This window comes from Chaetura pelagica, unplaced genomic scaffold, assembly GCF_000747805.2.
Source record: "Chaetura pelagica isolate M959 unplaced genomic scaffold, ChaPel_1.0 scaffold12, whole genome shotgun sequence".
Lineage (NCBI taxonomy): Eukaryota > Metazoa > Chordata > Aves > Apodiformes > Apodidae > Chaetura > Chaetura pelagica.
Window position 1 is genome coordinate 796,851 of NW_009952801.1, and position 16,978 is coordinate 813,828.

At 40.7% G+C, this 16,978-nt stretch overlaps 2 protein-coding genes across 2 annotated transcripts in view; one reads left to right on the plus strand and one right to left on the minus strand.

Annotated features, from left to right (window-relative positions):
• PDK4 (pyruvate dehydrogenase kinase, isozyme 4) overlaps nt 1-14,033 on the minus strand; it is a 49,831-nt gene extending 35,798 nt beyond the window's left edge. The window contains exon 1 of the mRNA XM_009994969.1: nt 13,917-14,033. Within this exon, the coding sequence (XP_009993271.1) occupies nt 13,917-14,033 (117 nt within the window). The remainder of the gene's footprint in view (nt 1-13,916) is intronic.
• Nucleotides 14,034-15,146: 1,113 nt separating this feature from the next.
• Nucleotides 15,147-16,978, plus strand: part of DYNC1I1 (dynein, cytoplasmic 1, intermediate chain 1) — a 176,809-nt gene continuing 174,977 nt past the window's right edge. The window contains exon 1 of the mRNA XM_009994970.1: nt 15,147-15,254. Within this exon, the coding sequence (XP_009993272.1) occupies nt 15,147-15,254 (108 nt within the window). The remainder of the gene's footprint in view (nt 15,255-16,978) is intronic.

Sequence of the window (16,978 nt, forward strand, 5' to 3'; positions counted from 1 at the left end):
TGGGGTCGCGGCGACCGGCGGCGGAAAGCGAAGCGGGGTGGGAAAAAGTTTCTCGGCTTTAATTCTTTGCGTGAGGAACAGCGGGTTTACTCAAGTCCGCCAGGTCAGCAGACAGATCTTTTCCCCTTCCTAAGGTAGTTCCCTAAAAGGGTGTGGGAAGGAGAGAATGAATGAGAGGCCTTTCCCACCAATAGTCCGTTGAAATACGTTCTCAAAAGGATGTTGGTTACATTGCTCCGGGAATCCCTCTGGGTCAGCAGAGAGCATAAGGCCCCTCGGTATGTCCCAGTCAAAGCTCTTCTTTTACTGACCAGAACAAAGTATCTTTTTCTGTAAATATTGGCATTGACAGAAAGTACAAATTTCAACTGTAACAAATACATTATAAATAATACGAAACGAGGATTTGCAGCAGACTAAACAATCTAACCTGCTATTATAGGGGGGGTGCGATGGGAAGACCTGACATGAGGTTGGCACGTGGCTTTGGCACTTGCACCTGGTAATTTATCCTGACACACAGGCTTTTGTCAGCTCTTTGCTTCTGAGTGAGAACATTGAATTCCCTTTGAAGCGGCTCTAAATACTGTGAAGCACAGTGCTGCAAAACCTGTCTCAGAATGGAAATCCAAATCTATCTAGAGCTGTCTCCTGATAGGTGGTATTACCAGAGGCACTGACGAATTTGATTTCTGCTACAACTGGTGTGAGTTGTTGAAGTGCTTAATTTTTTCTTGCTAAGTTAATGGAAAGAAGTTATACATTTTCATTTCTGATTCTTTTAAGTTCCTCTTTTTAGTTTCTTTCCATTTGAGAGGGCTTCTCTACTAACAGTGTCCCCATTTAACGAAGGTTGGTAAAATTCCTTCTGTGATTTCTGTGGAGGGTTTCTTAGCCAGCTCAACACAAACCTTGGGGCTGCACCCTGGTCTTTCTTCCTGGAAATGCTCACTCTGGTAACCATCCTCTGCTTCGTTTTATTTCCCCCAAACCATCCATTTATAGCCCACAAAAATACAAAATGTGTTACCCCGTCTGTACCTTCTTCATTTGTACACAGACTGTCTTGAGGACTGAGACTTGCTATCCTTTTCCTTCATGTGTGAAAAGACTTCTAAGGGCCAGGTATGTGGAGGTCCAAGAGATTGTTTATAGTTGGATTAGCCAGATTTGTCCTAGCTCTAAACACCTCTGCCTCAAATAAGTCTACCCTGAAAATGCATTATGTGCAGTGCTGCTTTATCCACAGTTTAAGGGAGGAATCTTTAAATGAGCAGCAATAAACCACCTTATGCATGCAGTGATTATTGAGAATTTGAAAACCTGGCTACTCAAATAGTAGTTAGGCAAATACTCTTTTGTACCCTCCAGATCTTAATTGAGAAGTTGGCCTTGCAACTCTTTCCATAGGAGGAAGGGCAGTGAGCTGCCCTCCTTTGTGATGCCTTTCTGTGGCTATTTTTTTCATTATTAAAATGCATTTGTTTTCCAGTTTGTGTTTTTCCAGCTTCAAGTTCCTGGTTCCTGTTAGGTGTCTCATAAAGGAAAGCCTTGCTTTAGCAGTTGTCTTCAGTGTAGGTGCTCTAAATGATGTGGCAAGGATTTACGTGCTTTATTTTCAAATAAATTAACAGATCAAGTTTCTTGGTCTCTTTTTCTTTTGTAAGACAGATTTCAAGAATCATTCCTTGCTGCCATCAGTTTTTCAGTCTGCAGGAAGAGAGAGAGGGAATACTAAATAGAGCTGGATGCAATGGGTTGCGGTAGAGGTCTCACTCTTGCAGGATACTGGACAACGGGGTGAAAGGGACTGGAAGGGAAAAAGATAAGGGATTGAAATAGAATAACATAAGGGTATAGAAAGGCACTGCTGTTTTTCAAAGCCTCACCTACTCCTGCTAATGATTCAGGTAATCATGGTATATTTCAGCTCCTCAAACTTGACTTCTTACAGAAGTTTAATATGTGCTCATGGTCTCCCTCTATGACTGCTCAGGCTTACTGATGTTACACCTTGGATGCCCCATTAAGCTCCTTTGGTATGGTTTGACCAACAACAGAAGTAGTAATTAGGAATCTTTCAGAGTCACTGATGTGTAGCACCAAAATGAGCTGCTACAGGGAGGTGTTGGTGGGATGTTAACAGGAAGATCCTTTCTGTCCTACCCGTGGGCTTTAATTTTCAGGGAAGTTAGAGGGAGCTAACACTGAAATCCTTACCGAGGTGCATAGGGAAGTTCATACCTGCAGGGGTATGGTCCCAGGCTTTCTGCAGCCATAGCCAGACATCATGACCTCCCTCTAATACTCATCTGATGGTTTCATATTTTTATTTTAAAAACCTTGAATGAAACAAACCATAACGACTGTAAACCTAGTCCAAGTGTAAAAGGGATACTTTCCAGCAGGAGTACTGGAGTGTGCTGGCAAAGTGCCCTTAGCACAGATGCATCTTGTATTAGTAAAACACTGCTTTTGCCAGTGCAGCTTATTGCAGCTCATCTGAGCAACACAAGTTACACAAGTGAATATGTGTTTATGTGTCCATAAGGGGGCTTACTTTCCAGGTGAGGGATGGTACGGCCACTCAGCTGACTGATGTGTGCAGCAGAAATGGTAATGCAGGAGTGATACGGCTCAAAACCAGAAAATCTGAAAAATCTGAAAAAAAGTATCAGAAAAGCTGCAGGGGCAGCCTGAGATCCTGGCTCAGTCTAAATCTCAAACACAATGCATGACTTTTGCTACTTGCTAATTATCCATCTAAAACTGTGCTAGCTCGTTTTAGTCAGGCATGACAGTGGGACCTGTTGTTCACTTGGCTATCTGCAAGCACTCAAAATAAGGCAGTGTACAGTATACATAAGCTTGCTCCCCCAGTACTGTTCCTTTTAGATGGCATCAGCTTGCCAACTTTTCTGGGAAACAGCTACTTCCGTGCAGATGGTGGGAGCTGCTAGACCTCATAGAAACAAGACACTTCTGATCATCAGAGCAAGCTATGGCATTCAGACTCCTCCTGACCTTAAAACTATAAACTGTAACCCCTCTTTTTTTTTTTTTTTTTTTTTTTTTTTTTTTTACTGTGCGTCTTCAGCACTTTCTGTTTTCCCTTTAGAGGCAAATCATTCTCATGAGTGTGCAGGAGTGCACTGCAGTAGTAGGAGGCATGGAACAAGAATGACAGTTCTGGATGTGTTCCGTGAGCAGCACACCGTAACTCCATGCTGAAGTTTTAAGGGCAGAGGACTCAGCCCTATCACTGCTGCCAGTAATGGGAACTTCACTGAGAGGTGAACTTCACTGACTTCTCTGGTTGTGAATCTACCCTCTAGAGTGATGTCAGGAGCCAGCTGTGTACATTGTTTGAAAAGACATGAGACATTTCCAACCTCCATTGAAGCAAATGAGAGTCTTTGCATTGACTTAATAGACTTTTGATGAAGTAATGAATTACTTCTGCTTTGATGTGTGTGTGGATACTTGTGTTACCTGAGGAATAATTGCTGCTCAGATGACTCTTGTGATTCGTGGCTGTTAATCCTAGGGTAAAAGTACGTGCTACCCTATTTTCATATTTAGCACTGCTCCCAAGTGTGTGGATCAACTTGCCTGACCTGGAGGGACAGATTACATCAGCCTCAGGAACAAACCACCCTGGAGCCCTTCTGAGCCAGTGCAGTTCTACCCTGTGTATTCCCCAGGTACTGGCTGACTGTCCCTGCTTGGCCCTAGAGTAATTAATGAGTAATCTGGCAGAGGAAGAGGGCTCATTTACTGCCACTCAGCAGAAAACAATTACAAAGGGAATCTTTTATGGACATAGCTTTTTGTTTCCAGTGATACCTTCTCCTCTTCACATTTCTCTTCCTTCTTGCTATCATTCTCTGACACTTAACCCTTTTGTCTCTTCCTCAATACTAGTCTTAATGCCATGTTCCCTCCTTACTGTTCTTCCCTTTTGTCTTCTTTCCCTGAGACAGAACTAGTTTTAGTTCTTTTTTCTTTCTTTCCCTCTATCTGTGGTGTGATACAAGTAATTCCAAATTCTGTTCCTCAGTTACTAATTTTTCACTTCAGTCCATCGGAGAGATGTGGTGTATTTTGTGTTCAAACAATGGGGAGGTATACAAAGGTATAAAACTGCCTAGCATAATTAAATATAAGTAGGTATAGCAAAGGATATATTGTTTATCTATTAAAGTCATAATCTCCAAGCCTTTTCTAATGCTTGATTCTAATAGTTTCAGGCTGAATTTGCCAGAGAAAAAGCTATCCCCCAAACTATGCTGTGTTAGTATTGAAAGTTAATCACTATAGATCCTAGACCACATGCAAGGAAAATACGGATCTCTCTTGCTTTAAACTGTTCAGCCCTTCCATTCTGGATCCATTAACACAGGTCTTAGCTTTTAAAGTGCATAGACAGCAGTACTGAACCCCGACTCTTCAAGGCATGCCATTGTTTTGTGTTTTGCACAGTAGGCCATCACTGTTAGGATCAGAGTGGTTACCAGGTCACTTGGTAATTGGGGCAAAGACATTTCAAGTGATAGTTATTGTATTTTTTCAGAAATTAAAATATTTACCAAAACAGGGTCAATGGAAAAAAACCCAACAACTCAAGACTCCCAACTAATATGGGTCCTTGTAATTAAACCTGTCTGTCCTGGTTTAAGGACTGTTCCACTGACTGAGCATTTAGAAGAATTTCTTGTCTGATTCTCACAGCACAAACAAGGTTGAGGGACTATATAAACTCACGTGACTTGCTTCATAATACATGACTGTCTTCTCTTTAGTAATAGAAAAGAATCACTGTTTTCATTATTCACAGTATTCAAAGTCAAATTACATCAGGTTTTTTTCAGCAGTTTGTTTCTGGTTACATTTTGAGCAGTTGCTGAACCAGAAGGTGGTTTGTATTATAATCCTGAAGGATTTCAGAGCTCAGTTTGCCTCTAAAAGGATTCTTATTTTCTTTGTCCTTCTCTAGCTCTGGCTGATCATAGAGCTTTGTTACACACTCACAGCACTTTGTTACAGACTGTCAACTTCTGCCAGTCTTCATTGCCTAGGAACACAAATTACTTCTGAAAAAAAGCAGAGAAAAGGCAGTTCGTGTTACATATATATGGGTGTAAGATCTGTGGTGTATTAAGTACTGAATGGCATAAAAATCTATATACTTTTGGAATGAAACAAGAAATTTGACCTAAATCATATCCCCTAGTGTGCAGTTAGTTATTCATGTATGTAATCTGCTGCACTTGGCAGAGCCTGTGAATGTTGTATTCCTGCCTTTCACTATCTCCATATTAGTAATAATAATACAAGAAAAATTGTGCTGATGGGACAGGAGGGTATTGTACTGGAGACAAAAAAAAAACAGTGATGCCATTCTCTGTACTGAAAGAGCCTGTGGGAAAACCGTCCCATTATTTCCCACAATATTTTCTTTTACACAGAAAGTTGATTATAGCAGAAAGAACAAGAAAGCCTAATTTCTTAGCTTTTATGGGCCTCTTCAAATATATTTAAAACACCCTGTGCAAATTCAGTGCTATCTTACTCTAATAACTATAAATGATAGGAAAAAAAAAAAAAAGGATTTTGCAGCCTTACTATTGATATTCTCCATGCCTTTTTCATCAGCTCTTTCTTAACGTGCGTAGCACTTACTGGGCTTTATTCCTTAGCTACCAGGCACCGGAATGGGCTGCCTGTCGAGGTCCAAACGCAGTTTTGGGTAGAAGCCGCCTTATCTCAGGGCACAATCTCAGGGCCTCATCAGGATTTTCTGACACCAATTATATATATTCAGGATAGCCTTTGAATTATTTCAGTGGGTGCATCCCTGGCTGGGAGCCTGTTTGCTTCCACCAGATATAGAACCGATTGATAAGCTCCTCTCGGAAGCATACACACAGATTATGTGTTTAAAATACCACTTTACTGTAAAAGTTTTTAAAGTGTGTGTGTGTGGAGAAACTGGACATGTAAATGTACACAGTCAGTAAGGAAAGAAAAAGAAAAAAAGCACTATTATAATTTGGGGCAGAGGGAGCCCGAAGCCTTTCCCGTATAGGGTTGACGAGGTATGTGTGAGTGAGGGGCCAATGACACCCGTGGGGAGAAGGCATTGGAGGTGAAAGGTCTGGAATGTGATGTTGTGCTCACGTCCTCCTGGAGCCGGGGGGTGAGGCGAGTTGTGGCAGCGGTGGCAGATCCAGCTCAGGTGGCACCAGCAGCAGGGACAGCAGGGGCTGCAGCAGCTGCTGCCTTCGTCCTGCTGGTGCCTCTGGCAGCCGAGCTGTCATGTGCCTGGGCACAGGGGACTGCTCGCTTTGGAGTCTGGGCACGGCACGGGTGGCAGAGCCACTCACCGCTATCCCCTGAAGAGCTTTCTTCCGATGGTCTCGGCAGCGCTGGAGAGACGAGGAGTCTGACACTGTTTTCCTCACTGGACCTGGGTCTGGTGTCAAAGTCACAGCCTGTGGTGGCCTCAGCCAGGGCTGCTTTCAGCTCAGCTCCTTTTATTTGGTTTTCCTTCTCCTCTCTCTTTTGTCTTCTTGCCTTCTCTCTCCTCCGTGCCAGCAGCAGCAGCACGGGCGCGGTACCGACCCACGGCCATCATCACTCCTTGCTGTGCAGGCAGTTCTCCACACTGCCCAGGCCGGTGGTGGAGAAACCATCCCTGAAGGGATTAAAAAAAACGTGTAAATGTGGCACTTCAGGACATGCTCTAGTGGGCACGGTGGGTGTTGTTGTGTTGTTGTTTGGTTGGTGGTTTGGTGTTTTTTAGCTCCTGGGTGGACAGTTGGACTCAGTGATCTCAGAGGTCTTTTCCAACCCTACTGATTCTGTGATTCTGTGAATAAGAGGACAGGGAAGTAAAAAAATATGGACAGCCACATTGACATGAAGACATGAGTCTTTTTAAGCAAAATTATAATATAATGCAGTATTACTGTTAGTCAATACCAGTATTGATTTTGAAGTCTTTAAATGAAGATCATGCCTCCTCAGAGTTCATTCAGTAAACTTTTAATTAAAATTCTTAAAGTTTAATTGCAAGTTCTTCCCAAGAAAGTTTCTGATCTCTAAGTGATGAATTATACATAAGTGTAATTAAAATCAGTGGCCTTCCATTTTTTTGTATTATTTTTCTTAAAATACTGCATGTATCTACAAAGCAGAAAGACTGCTGTGCTTTCTCTTATCACGCAACGTCCTTTTTTAATAAAGGCCTAACTATATTACCCGCTTAGTCCTGGGTTCTCCTCAGTTCTCTCTTCTGATGTTGCAATGACTTGTAGACTTTTTATACTATGTTTTCCTCTTAATTTTCAAAATTTTCTGTTGGAACCAATAAGCCCCTACATTTTACACCTGGTAAACTTCCATGTAACTGGAAGCCACTTCTGGTTGCCCTGTGAACCACCAGTGGTCCCATATTTTGAGAACAACTAGTAAAAGTTGGTTTATTTTCCAAAAATGTCTGTAGTATTTGGTTCCTCATTTGAAGACAACTGGTGACATCTAACAGGCGTCCTGCTCTCAAATTCTGGAGCTGAGGTTCTGGCGCAATGAGTCACACACTAATGCCTACTTCTGGAGGAGTCCTGCAGTGCACTGCAGAGATGCAGTTGCCCCATCATTGAGGCTGGGGACTTGTTTGCTTCTGCTCTCAGCCAGCCCCTTTGCTAAGTTTCTTCTCTGTGGAAGGCAGGGAACTTGACAGGTGTGTGTGTGTGAGGGAAAGAAGAATTAATGTGCAGCCAGCCTTACCTTAGTAGAAGGCTGTGCTCGAGGTGCAGAGTGTGCCCACATCCTGAACCTGGGATTCATACCTGAATTTCCCAAACTTGAAGTTCTCACGGTGCCTGGGAAGCTCAGATTAATCTAGACTGACAAAATGGATGTAGAAACAGAAACCCAAACTGTGGTCCTCAAAAATCTCTGCTTGGCTGTCACCTAGCTCCCAAAACTCATGAAGTCTCTGAAAACTTATTTTTTCGTCTTGGAGTTCTGCGTCTGGATCTGTGCTTCTCCTTGAACTCCCAGACTTGGCAGCCTGCATGGCTGCTCTCTGTCTCTCCTCGGCTCTTCATCTAGTTTGTGTTTATTTCACCAGCCCTCCGTCAGACTGTGCTCCCTGCAGAGCTGCAGCTAACAGCATGTTCTCCCTCTTCTGGTACACCCCAGTTTTATGGGGACCCACCTAAAGTAATTTTCAGGTAATTTTCACCTCTGCTTAAAGGGATTTTTGCCTTCATCTGTGCTCTAATTGGCAAGCTGTTCTGCAGTAGGCATCCTCCTGGTCTTTCCCACTGATGCAACTCCACAGAAATCTAAAGTATTAAAGATTCTTTGGGCCCTACAAAGCATGTGGGAAAAGAGAAAGGACTCTTTAGCACCTTGCTTCAAGCATTCAGCAAGAAAGAGGTGTCTCCAGATACTAAATATAGCATTGTATTATAAATTAAGCAGTCATTGTGTATAATATAAACTAACCCTGAAACAAAGACTAGAACCTTGGGGCCTCAGTTAGGGACTATATTTGCTCGCTTGCATCTGCTTCTTCTGGTCCTATGAATCTTTGCAGAAAAGAAATTAACAGAAAATACCTTCAATGGTTAAGAATACAATCTCCATTCTTCTAGTCTTCCTCACCCATTAGCCAACAGGTACCCTAGGAAGGTGGGTTTCAGTCCCTCAAGACAAAAAAGTCCAAAACCAAATAAAAATGCAAACAAACCCAAAAAACGTGTTTTTCTTATTAGAGTGCAATACTTCTAACCACAGATAAGTGGAAGACACAGACTTCTTGGTTCTGTCTTCTCCCATGTTCAAATTCTTTGCAGTTCTTTCTGTGTCCCTTAAATTATGCTGCTAGACATCTGCATTTATCATCTTGCCATTTAATCTTAGCATATCTTTTTCCACTTAGGTGGATCAGCAGGGCTGACTGACCAAGGCTGGCTCATTCTTACTGCTTTGTTAGCACAGCCAAAGCAGCCCTGGGAAGTACGTGAGGGACTGTAGTGTTGATTCTTCCACTTTGCCTCCTTAAAAAATATGATAACTCACATGAGATACTCTGTATAATTCTTACATCCAGGGCTCTTTCCTGCTTTCTGAATCTTCAGGTGTACTGACTTTAGAGATGAAATCAGTGTGTAATATTTTTAGCCTAATTACATCCTTCTTTCCAAACATCATCTGCAAAGCAAACATATTTTTGTTTTAAGAAAGAAATGATAACTGGGTAAGTCTTCTAGACAAGCGTGTGTGTCAGCAGCGTTGCTCGTTCTTTGATGTCTGCCTGGCAGTTGTCATAACTGGGTTAAGAAGCAGACACTACAGCATGCATTTTTCATGTTTGAGTGAATGGCTTTAAGTATCAGTTTGCTGGCCACATACCACTCAGGTTATCTTGGGAGGAGGGTAGGAAAATCAGAGGGGTCACTTTTACCCCCTTAAGGAGTGGAAGTACATGTTTTAATGTCCAAAATGTTTGCAGGATGGAGAAAATTAGTTGTTGTTCCACTTACAGAGAGACTAGCAGACATCTTGAAATTAAATCCTATGTTAGGTCTTAGTACGTAATTAAATTTGTATCAGATATCATTGAAATCCAAGCATTATAGAAGAAGTACATACAAAATAAATTGAGATCAGAAACATGAAATACAGGGTGCTTTTTTTTTGGTCTAGGTAAGTGACCTGCAGCCTGAGGATTACATTCAGTTCTCTCTCACATTATCCATCTTAAAATCTTAGAAATTTTTTGCTTGCATTTGGTTCTCTTTGAATATCAGAAAACTTTTTTAAACTATCCTGTGAGGTCCTGCCATTTCTCTTTGAAGGAAGCTGGGAAATTCACAGAAGATAATGCTACTAATAAGATCAGTTGATATGTGGGGAACAGAGTCCCAGAGTCAAAATCATGTAAAGTCCATTCCCAGCCATATTCAGAGCCACGTGTGGAAACCTGCATTTTACTGCAGCCAACCAGTAAAAGATAACAGAAACAGAAGCTGATAAAGAGGGAACTGACCAAGAATACCTAGAGATCTTGTATTCTACAAGATCAAAATGTTGTCAGGTATGCAGTTTAAACATTCACTTTTTGTAACTAGGGCATGATTGCTGTGTCAGATCCTGAGCAGATATAAATCATAACTCACATCGTTTAGGACTGTCTCGCAGCACCACACCTGATATCACTGTGCAGTTCCAACTGTGCTTGTTAATGCTTGTTGAGGAAAAAACTAAGACACTTTAAAAGATCTGTTTTTCTTTGAGGTGATACAGTCAGTTCTGTAAAACTCAAAATAAAGGTAGGATTTTTTTTTGGTGGGAGATGCACAGCAGCTTTGCTAGAATGACCTGATAAGTATGTAGTATTTAAATTAATTCCAATCCTAGCTGGAGTGTTGTGTGTTATGTACCTCCAGCGAGTTGTTGCTAGCAGCTTGTTCTGTTCAACCTTGATGACTCTTCCATGGAACTGTGATGGTGGAATTGGAAAGGTCATGGTAAATTTAAGAGGCTAAGGGGGCGTGAGAGAATGGGATGACAAGAAGGTGATGCTCCATTGACACTATGCCTGGTGTTGGAAGAATGGGCAACAGTAGAGCTTTGCTCATATGCTACTTTGTAGGGACTCTGTAATTCTGCTGTAACTGAGTTAATTTTGTAGAAGGGCCATTATGGAAGAACAGGAGTGAAAAAGATTAAATAGTAATAGATTGTAAGGGATGTATAATTGAACAGTTGTGGGTACATATCTCACACCCTGTCAGCCTCAGAATAAATAGGCTAGAGATGCACTGACCTGTTGCATAGCAACCAGGAGGAAGCACAGAACCAAATCTCTGTGTGCTGTAAACCTTTACAGAACACAGTACAAGACCCTTGCCCATCTGCTAGAAATGTTCAGAAGCTGAAGGATAAAAATGGTACATTGCCTGAAATCTAACACTTAACAACCATATTTATTTATAGATAAATACACAGATGCAGTGTAAAAAGCCCGACTGTTTTGCCTCAAGGTTATGCAGAAAAAATACTTAATCTGTCCAATTTTACTTAGTGTTTCCTTGAATTCATCATACAGGAGATTCCTTAAAATACTGCAAATGCTAATTTTTCGCAGCTGCAAATATTTGTCCTTTGTTATCTTGTAAACATCGATACGCCTGCTTAGCAAGAGTATTTATCTTATTCAACCAAAGTCAAGTACTAATTCTGATTCATAATGAAAAGAGCTACTGATACGTTTACTTGAAAATTGCTGTCAAGAAGATGAGTCTAGCCCTTTGTACCCACTTGAAGTGTGTTTCAAACATTATTTTCAAATTAATACCATAGATTAGAATCCAAGTGTGCTAGGGTAACAGCACCCTCTGTTTTCTTGCGGATCAAAGATGTTTATCTGCTTTGTAAATTTTCACACTCAGGATGCACACTTTACTCTTGTAAAAGTCATAGGTATTGCCTCTCTGGGAATTTTTTTGGTTGTAAAAATGTATAAGATTCCTAACGGTAGCAAATGTGTTAGTTTGTACAAAATAGAGACAAATATAGTGCATAATAGGATCTTTTTTTCCAGTAGAAAACTCCATATGTAATAGTTTCAGTAGTAGCAGTACTCCCACTCTATAAACCCATTATTTAAAATAAAAAAATCACTGAGTAACATATTTTGTTGTGCAACTGCCTTTTCCTTTCAAACTATGGACAGCTTGCAGTTTTGTACTCAGGAGTATCTGGCTTTTTATGAAGGCATATAAATAATACATGTACAGCATCTACAAGTGCTAGATGCTGCCTATTTATTTTAGAAAATCATACTAATTAATCAATTACTTATAATTAGTTATATAGAATGACTAGTGCCATGTGTTGTGGTATTTAATGAACCTCTTTGGTAATTGCAATGAAGATTATAATGAAAAGGACAACATAGTAAGTCATAAAACAGGAGTTTGAGGATCATGAAGTGGTGAATATAATTCTACTCTAGTGCAGTCTTCTGAATGAACAGCATGTAAAAATCCCTGAAACACCAAAAAGCTGTAAAATCTGTAGGCTGCCTTATCTCCTATCAGATTTGAAAACTTAGGTTTCTTTTTAGTAAGCTTGGTGTTGGCATGCAGACAAGATGCTATTTGAGGAGACAGAAAGAACAAGCTTTCAGAGAAAGGAGATGTTTTATCTTACTTTCCTGCTTATAAAAAGTGTGCACTGTCATACTTTTTTTTTATTTTATTCACTGTATGTGGGGCACTTTATGCTTATTTTTTCTTATTGAAACATAGAATCATTTGTTTGGAAAAGATCACTAAGATCACGGAGTCCGACCATTAACGTAATTCTATTGAGTCTGGTGCTAAACCAGGTCCCTAAGCAGCATGTCTACATGTCTTTAAACACCTCCAGGGATTGTGATTCAACCCCCTACTTGGGCAGCTTGTTCCAGTGTTTGATAGCCCTTTCAGTGAAGAAGTTTCTTCTAATATTCAATCTAAACCTTCCCTAGCTCAATTTAAGGCTTTTTCCTCTTGTCCTACCCCTTGTTACTAGGGAGAAGAGCCCGACCACCACCTCGCTCCAGCCTCCTTTCAGGTGGTTGTCAGGAGCTGTGAGGCTGGAGGAGATTAGGTCATACGGAAGCCTTGGGCTGTTATTCTGCACCACAGAGATTGTTCACAGTAAATATTTTTTAGTGTCTGCCACTATCTCTTTTGGTGTGAGATGCCTTTTGGCATTCAGAAGGGCAAGTATTACAAATTTGTTCCCAGTAATGAATACAGTGTTAACTCCATGGTTAATGCCAAGTGGAGTGACAAGTATCCTTGCCTTATTGCTCACTGCTGACTTGCTGACAACTGAGAAAGGTGGTTACGTACCCTTGGTGTTCAGTTTGTGCTAAAATTCTAAATAGCCAGTTTGAAGGCTGGGGTAAGCTGTTTGGGGGGCTAAGGCATGACTGTAGTATATGCAGGATGAAAGTAACTTGAGATTAATTTCTTTATGTAACTCGCTTCTGGCGACATTCTTTGAAGGAAATTTAACACATCATCTTTATTTTATTTTTTGTTAAAAGTAGGGCAATGTTGTAATAGGATTTGATCACCCTGACTGGAGAATTGTAAAGAAGGGGCCAGGCACTAAACCATTGGTGCTGAAATCAGGAGAAAAGCTGGTTAGCTTCACTGGTATTAAGGGAACGAATTTTTAGAAAGTCATTCATTGATATCTGACAAACAGCTTGAAAGGGATGCCAAACCCTCTGGGTTTCTATCATGAGCCTTAAAATACATTTGCATATATTTTGCATAGAAACAGGGGCTCGCTCTCTGTTGCCAAACTGCAGAACTGAAAGGCTGCAAAAACTATCTAGTCTGAAGGGCTCTGAGGGGAGACTCCATAATCAGAATTCAAATGTGTGCAACAGATTAGGAAAATGACTTCAAATGAGATTTCAGCCATATCTGAGTGACCCACAAATCCTGAGCAGACTGGTGGGCAAAATACTACCTGCACTGCCATTAAAAAGCTTATTTTGTTCTGTGCGCATTTCTCATACAAACAGTAGCTCACTGACATCAACTGATCACACAGATTCATCTTGTTTAAGGTGATACTGCTTAGTTTTCTTGATATCAAATGCAGTGTTTCTGACAGTTTTGATTTCTCTTTCTCAAATTGAAAACAATATTATCATTCATAGGACCAGAGCGATGGAGAAACAAAGAAATTATAGTCTTCCATATACAGCCATTGTACTCAGTGGTTTGGTTTCTTAGGAGTTTAAGGTCCTTCCTAGATAAACCAATTGCTGTCAGTTGTTGTGGATTGAACTGGGAGTCCCTGGGCCTTGAAAGGGCTGCAGGGAACCTCACCAAGGTGGGCAGCTCTTCTAAAGTAAGTGCAGCATCTCTGATGGTGTGAGCTAGGCTGGTGTAACTCCTGCTGGTGGGCTCCAGCAGGGATTTTGACTGGGAAGTGTGTGCATCCATGGTGTGATACACACACAGATACAGGTGTGCTGGTCCCTTTGGCATCCCTCTTTTGCTCTGCCATCGTAAACAAACAGTTTCCTCTGATTATTCCACATTTTATTACTTTCTTTTGTTAATGCAAAATGCTTGCAAAGACAACAAAGCATTTGGGCACAAGGTTGCATTTAATGGGCAGGTAACATTTTGTTGGCCAGTATCTTCCATATCGTCAGCTACCTCTGCTTTTATCATTTTGCAGAGGAAGCTGATAACAGCAGAGGAAGTTGTGATTGGTGAAGGTGCCTTACAATTTTTAGCATATAGATTTACTCTCCATCCATCCATCCATCCATCCATGCATCCATCCATCCATCCACCCACGGTGGAGTTCTCATTACTGTTAATGGAGAGGTACTGTTTAAATTTCCCATGCATCAAGCAAACAATAGCCTTCCTTTGTGCATATATGGCATTGCCATTGATCTGATTGATTCTGGGTTGCAGTGGTGGGTGTGGTCAGTGATGTGTGAATTAATAGCAAAGGCACAGTTAACTCTTTTCATCAATGTCTATATTAGTCAGGACTGTCTTTGAAGTAAAGCACAATAAGAAAACCAGTATTGATACAGTGAGATGACAGCCTATAATGATAGAGGATAAATGTATTATCTGTGACTGAAGTTATGGATTAGTGCAACACTGGTGGGATTTAAATACTGTAGAAAAAGATTGGTATCCTGTGTTCTTTAGAGATCTGGCTCTGTTTCTATATCATGTGACTTTAGATCTCTTTATCTGTAATTTTCAAGACTCGCATAACAACAGCGTATGTTGAGAGAGATTCAAAACACAAAAAGTGGCTTCATATCACTGTTCTACAGAGAATTATGTTTAAAACTAAATGGCAGGGGGGTCTGGCAGAGCTGCTGAAATTAAAACAGTGAAACAAATATCCTGCTGTCTACAATGCTGGTGTAGTTCAAGAGCCAGTGTTTCTATAGACATATATTTGTAGCAATTTTAGAAACACTATTCTTTATATAATCAAGTCTTTTTTTTTCAGTAAATAGGGAAAATGTTTAATTCTCTTTTCACCTTGGTTTTCATAATTTTGTTTCCAGCAGAGTCAAAATGTCAGACAAAAGTGATTTAAAAGCAGAACTTGAGCGCAAAAAGCAGCGTTTGGCTCAGATAAGAGAAGAAAAGAAACGGAAGGAGGAAGAAAGGAAGAAGAAAGAGGTAAATATGCAGAAGCACCTGTGGGATAGCTCATGCCTGAAGAAGGGGCTTGCTGAGCTTTTGACATCTCAGTTTTTTAAAACCCAAAGGTGTCTGTCATGTGGAATGAGATCCTCAAACCCACACAAATCTAACCTTAAGATCAAAATGCATATTTTTAGTCAAGAAAGTTGAGATGAGGGAATTGCTTTTAAAACCAATGCGCTGTCAGAGGACAACAATTTAGACAACATGATGTGTATGTGTGTGTAGAAAGAAAAATTGATTTGCCACAATGCTTTTTTCTGGGCTCTCTTTCAATGGAAAGGGAGTGGAGAGTGGGGAAAGACAGGAAGGGACTTGCATTTTTTTCAAGCCATTACAATCTAAATATGTATTTTTGTACACTGAAGACTAGTTTGATTACTAGCTAAGGTAGCAGATTTACAATTATTATTCTCCAGTAAAGTAAAGCATAATTGCAATTGCATTTTCATCTTCTGGCATGGGTGCATCTTTCAGTTCTGTGAAAGTTTGATTGACATATTAGTTTATTTGTCCTTGACAATATGCATTAGGTTTTTCATTAAGGGATTTGTATTTCTTTTTATTCAGTCACTTAGTGGAATAGAGGTGAGAATTGACAGGGAGTGGATATTAATTTTCATGCAAAGTCAGAGAAGCATTAAGTGATTATGTTTCCTTTCCTTCAAATGTCAACACTTACCATAGTTTAAAGCACCTGTTATCCTTTACTAATAACTGGTTTCCTTTTTAAACTGACACTTTAATATTGTACATTAATTTCATGGAATTACTGTGGAAATGTGATGTGATCCAAGAAATCATCATTCCAGTTTTGGCTGTGTTTTTAATATTTTTTTCATTTGGGCCAGTCTTGTGCACTTTTAGCAGCACCCCCCTTCTCCCTCCCCCAAGTCCTCTGTCAGCACAACTTTAAAAGTTAACATTTTCAGTGTTCATTACTAGCCTGTTAATGAATTTAGAGGGAAAGGAGCCAAGCTAATGGTTTGAGGAAGCTGTTAAATCCTTTCCTTTGTCCCCTGCCTCTGATTTTATGCCTTGTGGAGATCTTGTGGTGGTTGGAACTTTCCACTGCCCCTGATAGCCAGATAAGCTCAGGACACCCAGCTCTACAGATTATGCCACGGTTCCTGACAGTGATACTGTAAATAGGATATACTGTTGTGCCCAGTGGCCTCCAGGAGCGAAGGCTAACATTAGCTTAGGTGCTTAGCCATGGACACCAGGCCAGAAGAGTTGTCTACAGCCCTACATGCTATGAGATACTTCAGGCTTGCTCATGGGAAGAGCCGAGCACAGGAGTATGCCTGTACTTCGTTGTTGTCTGTAAAAGTAATATTCTTCTGCATCCTGGCCATGTCCAAACTAGACAACATGGGGATGCTTCTGAACTTCAAGGTTTTCTGTTGTGCCCGCACTAATATCAACCCTAGGCTGAGGCAGTCAGTGTCCCACACTCTGGCTTAGGCGGAAGGAAAACCTCTCTGTGTGGAGGTTAAATAGGATCAGTCAATTTAGAAGCAACCTTACAATCCAAAGTGTAGAGGCAGATGCTGCCGGACATCCTCTGTAAGAGCTATGCTGGGATTGCTGTATTTAGATGTGATAAAATCATAGATGTGATAAAATCATAGACACCACATGTGCATTTTGTTCTACTTGCGTTACTGGTTATTGCACTAGACTATAAAGTGGAACAT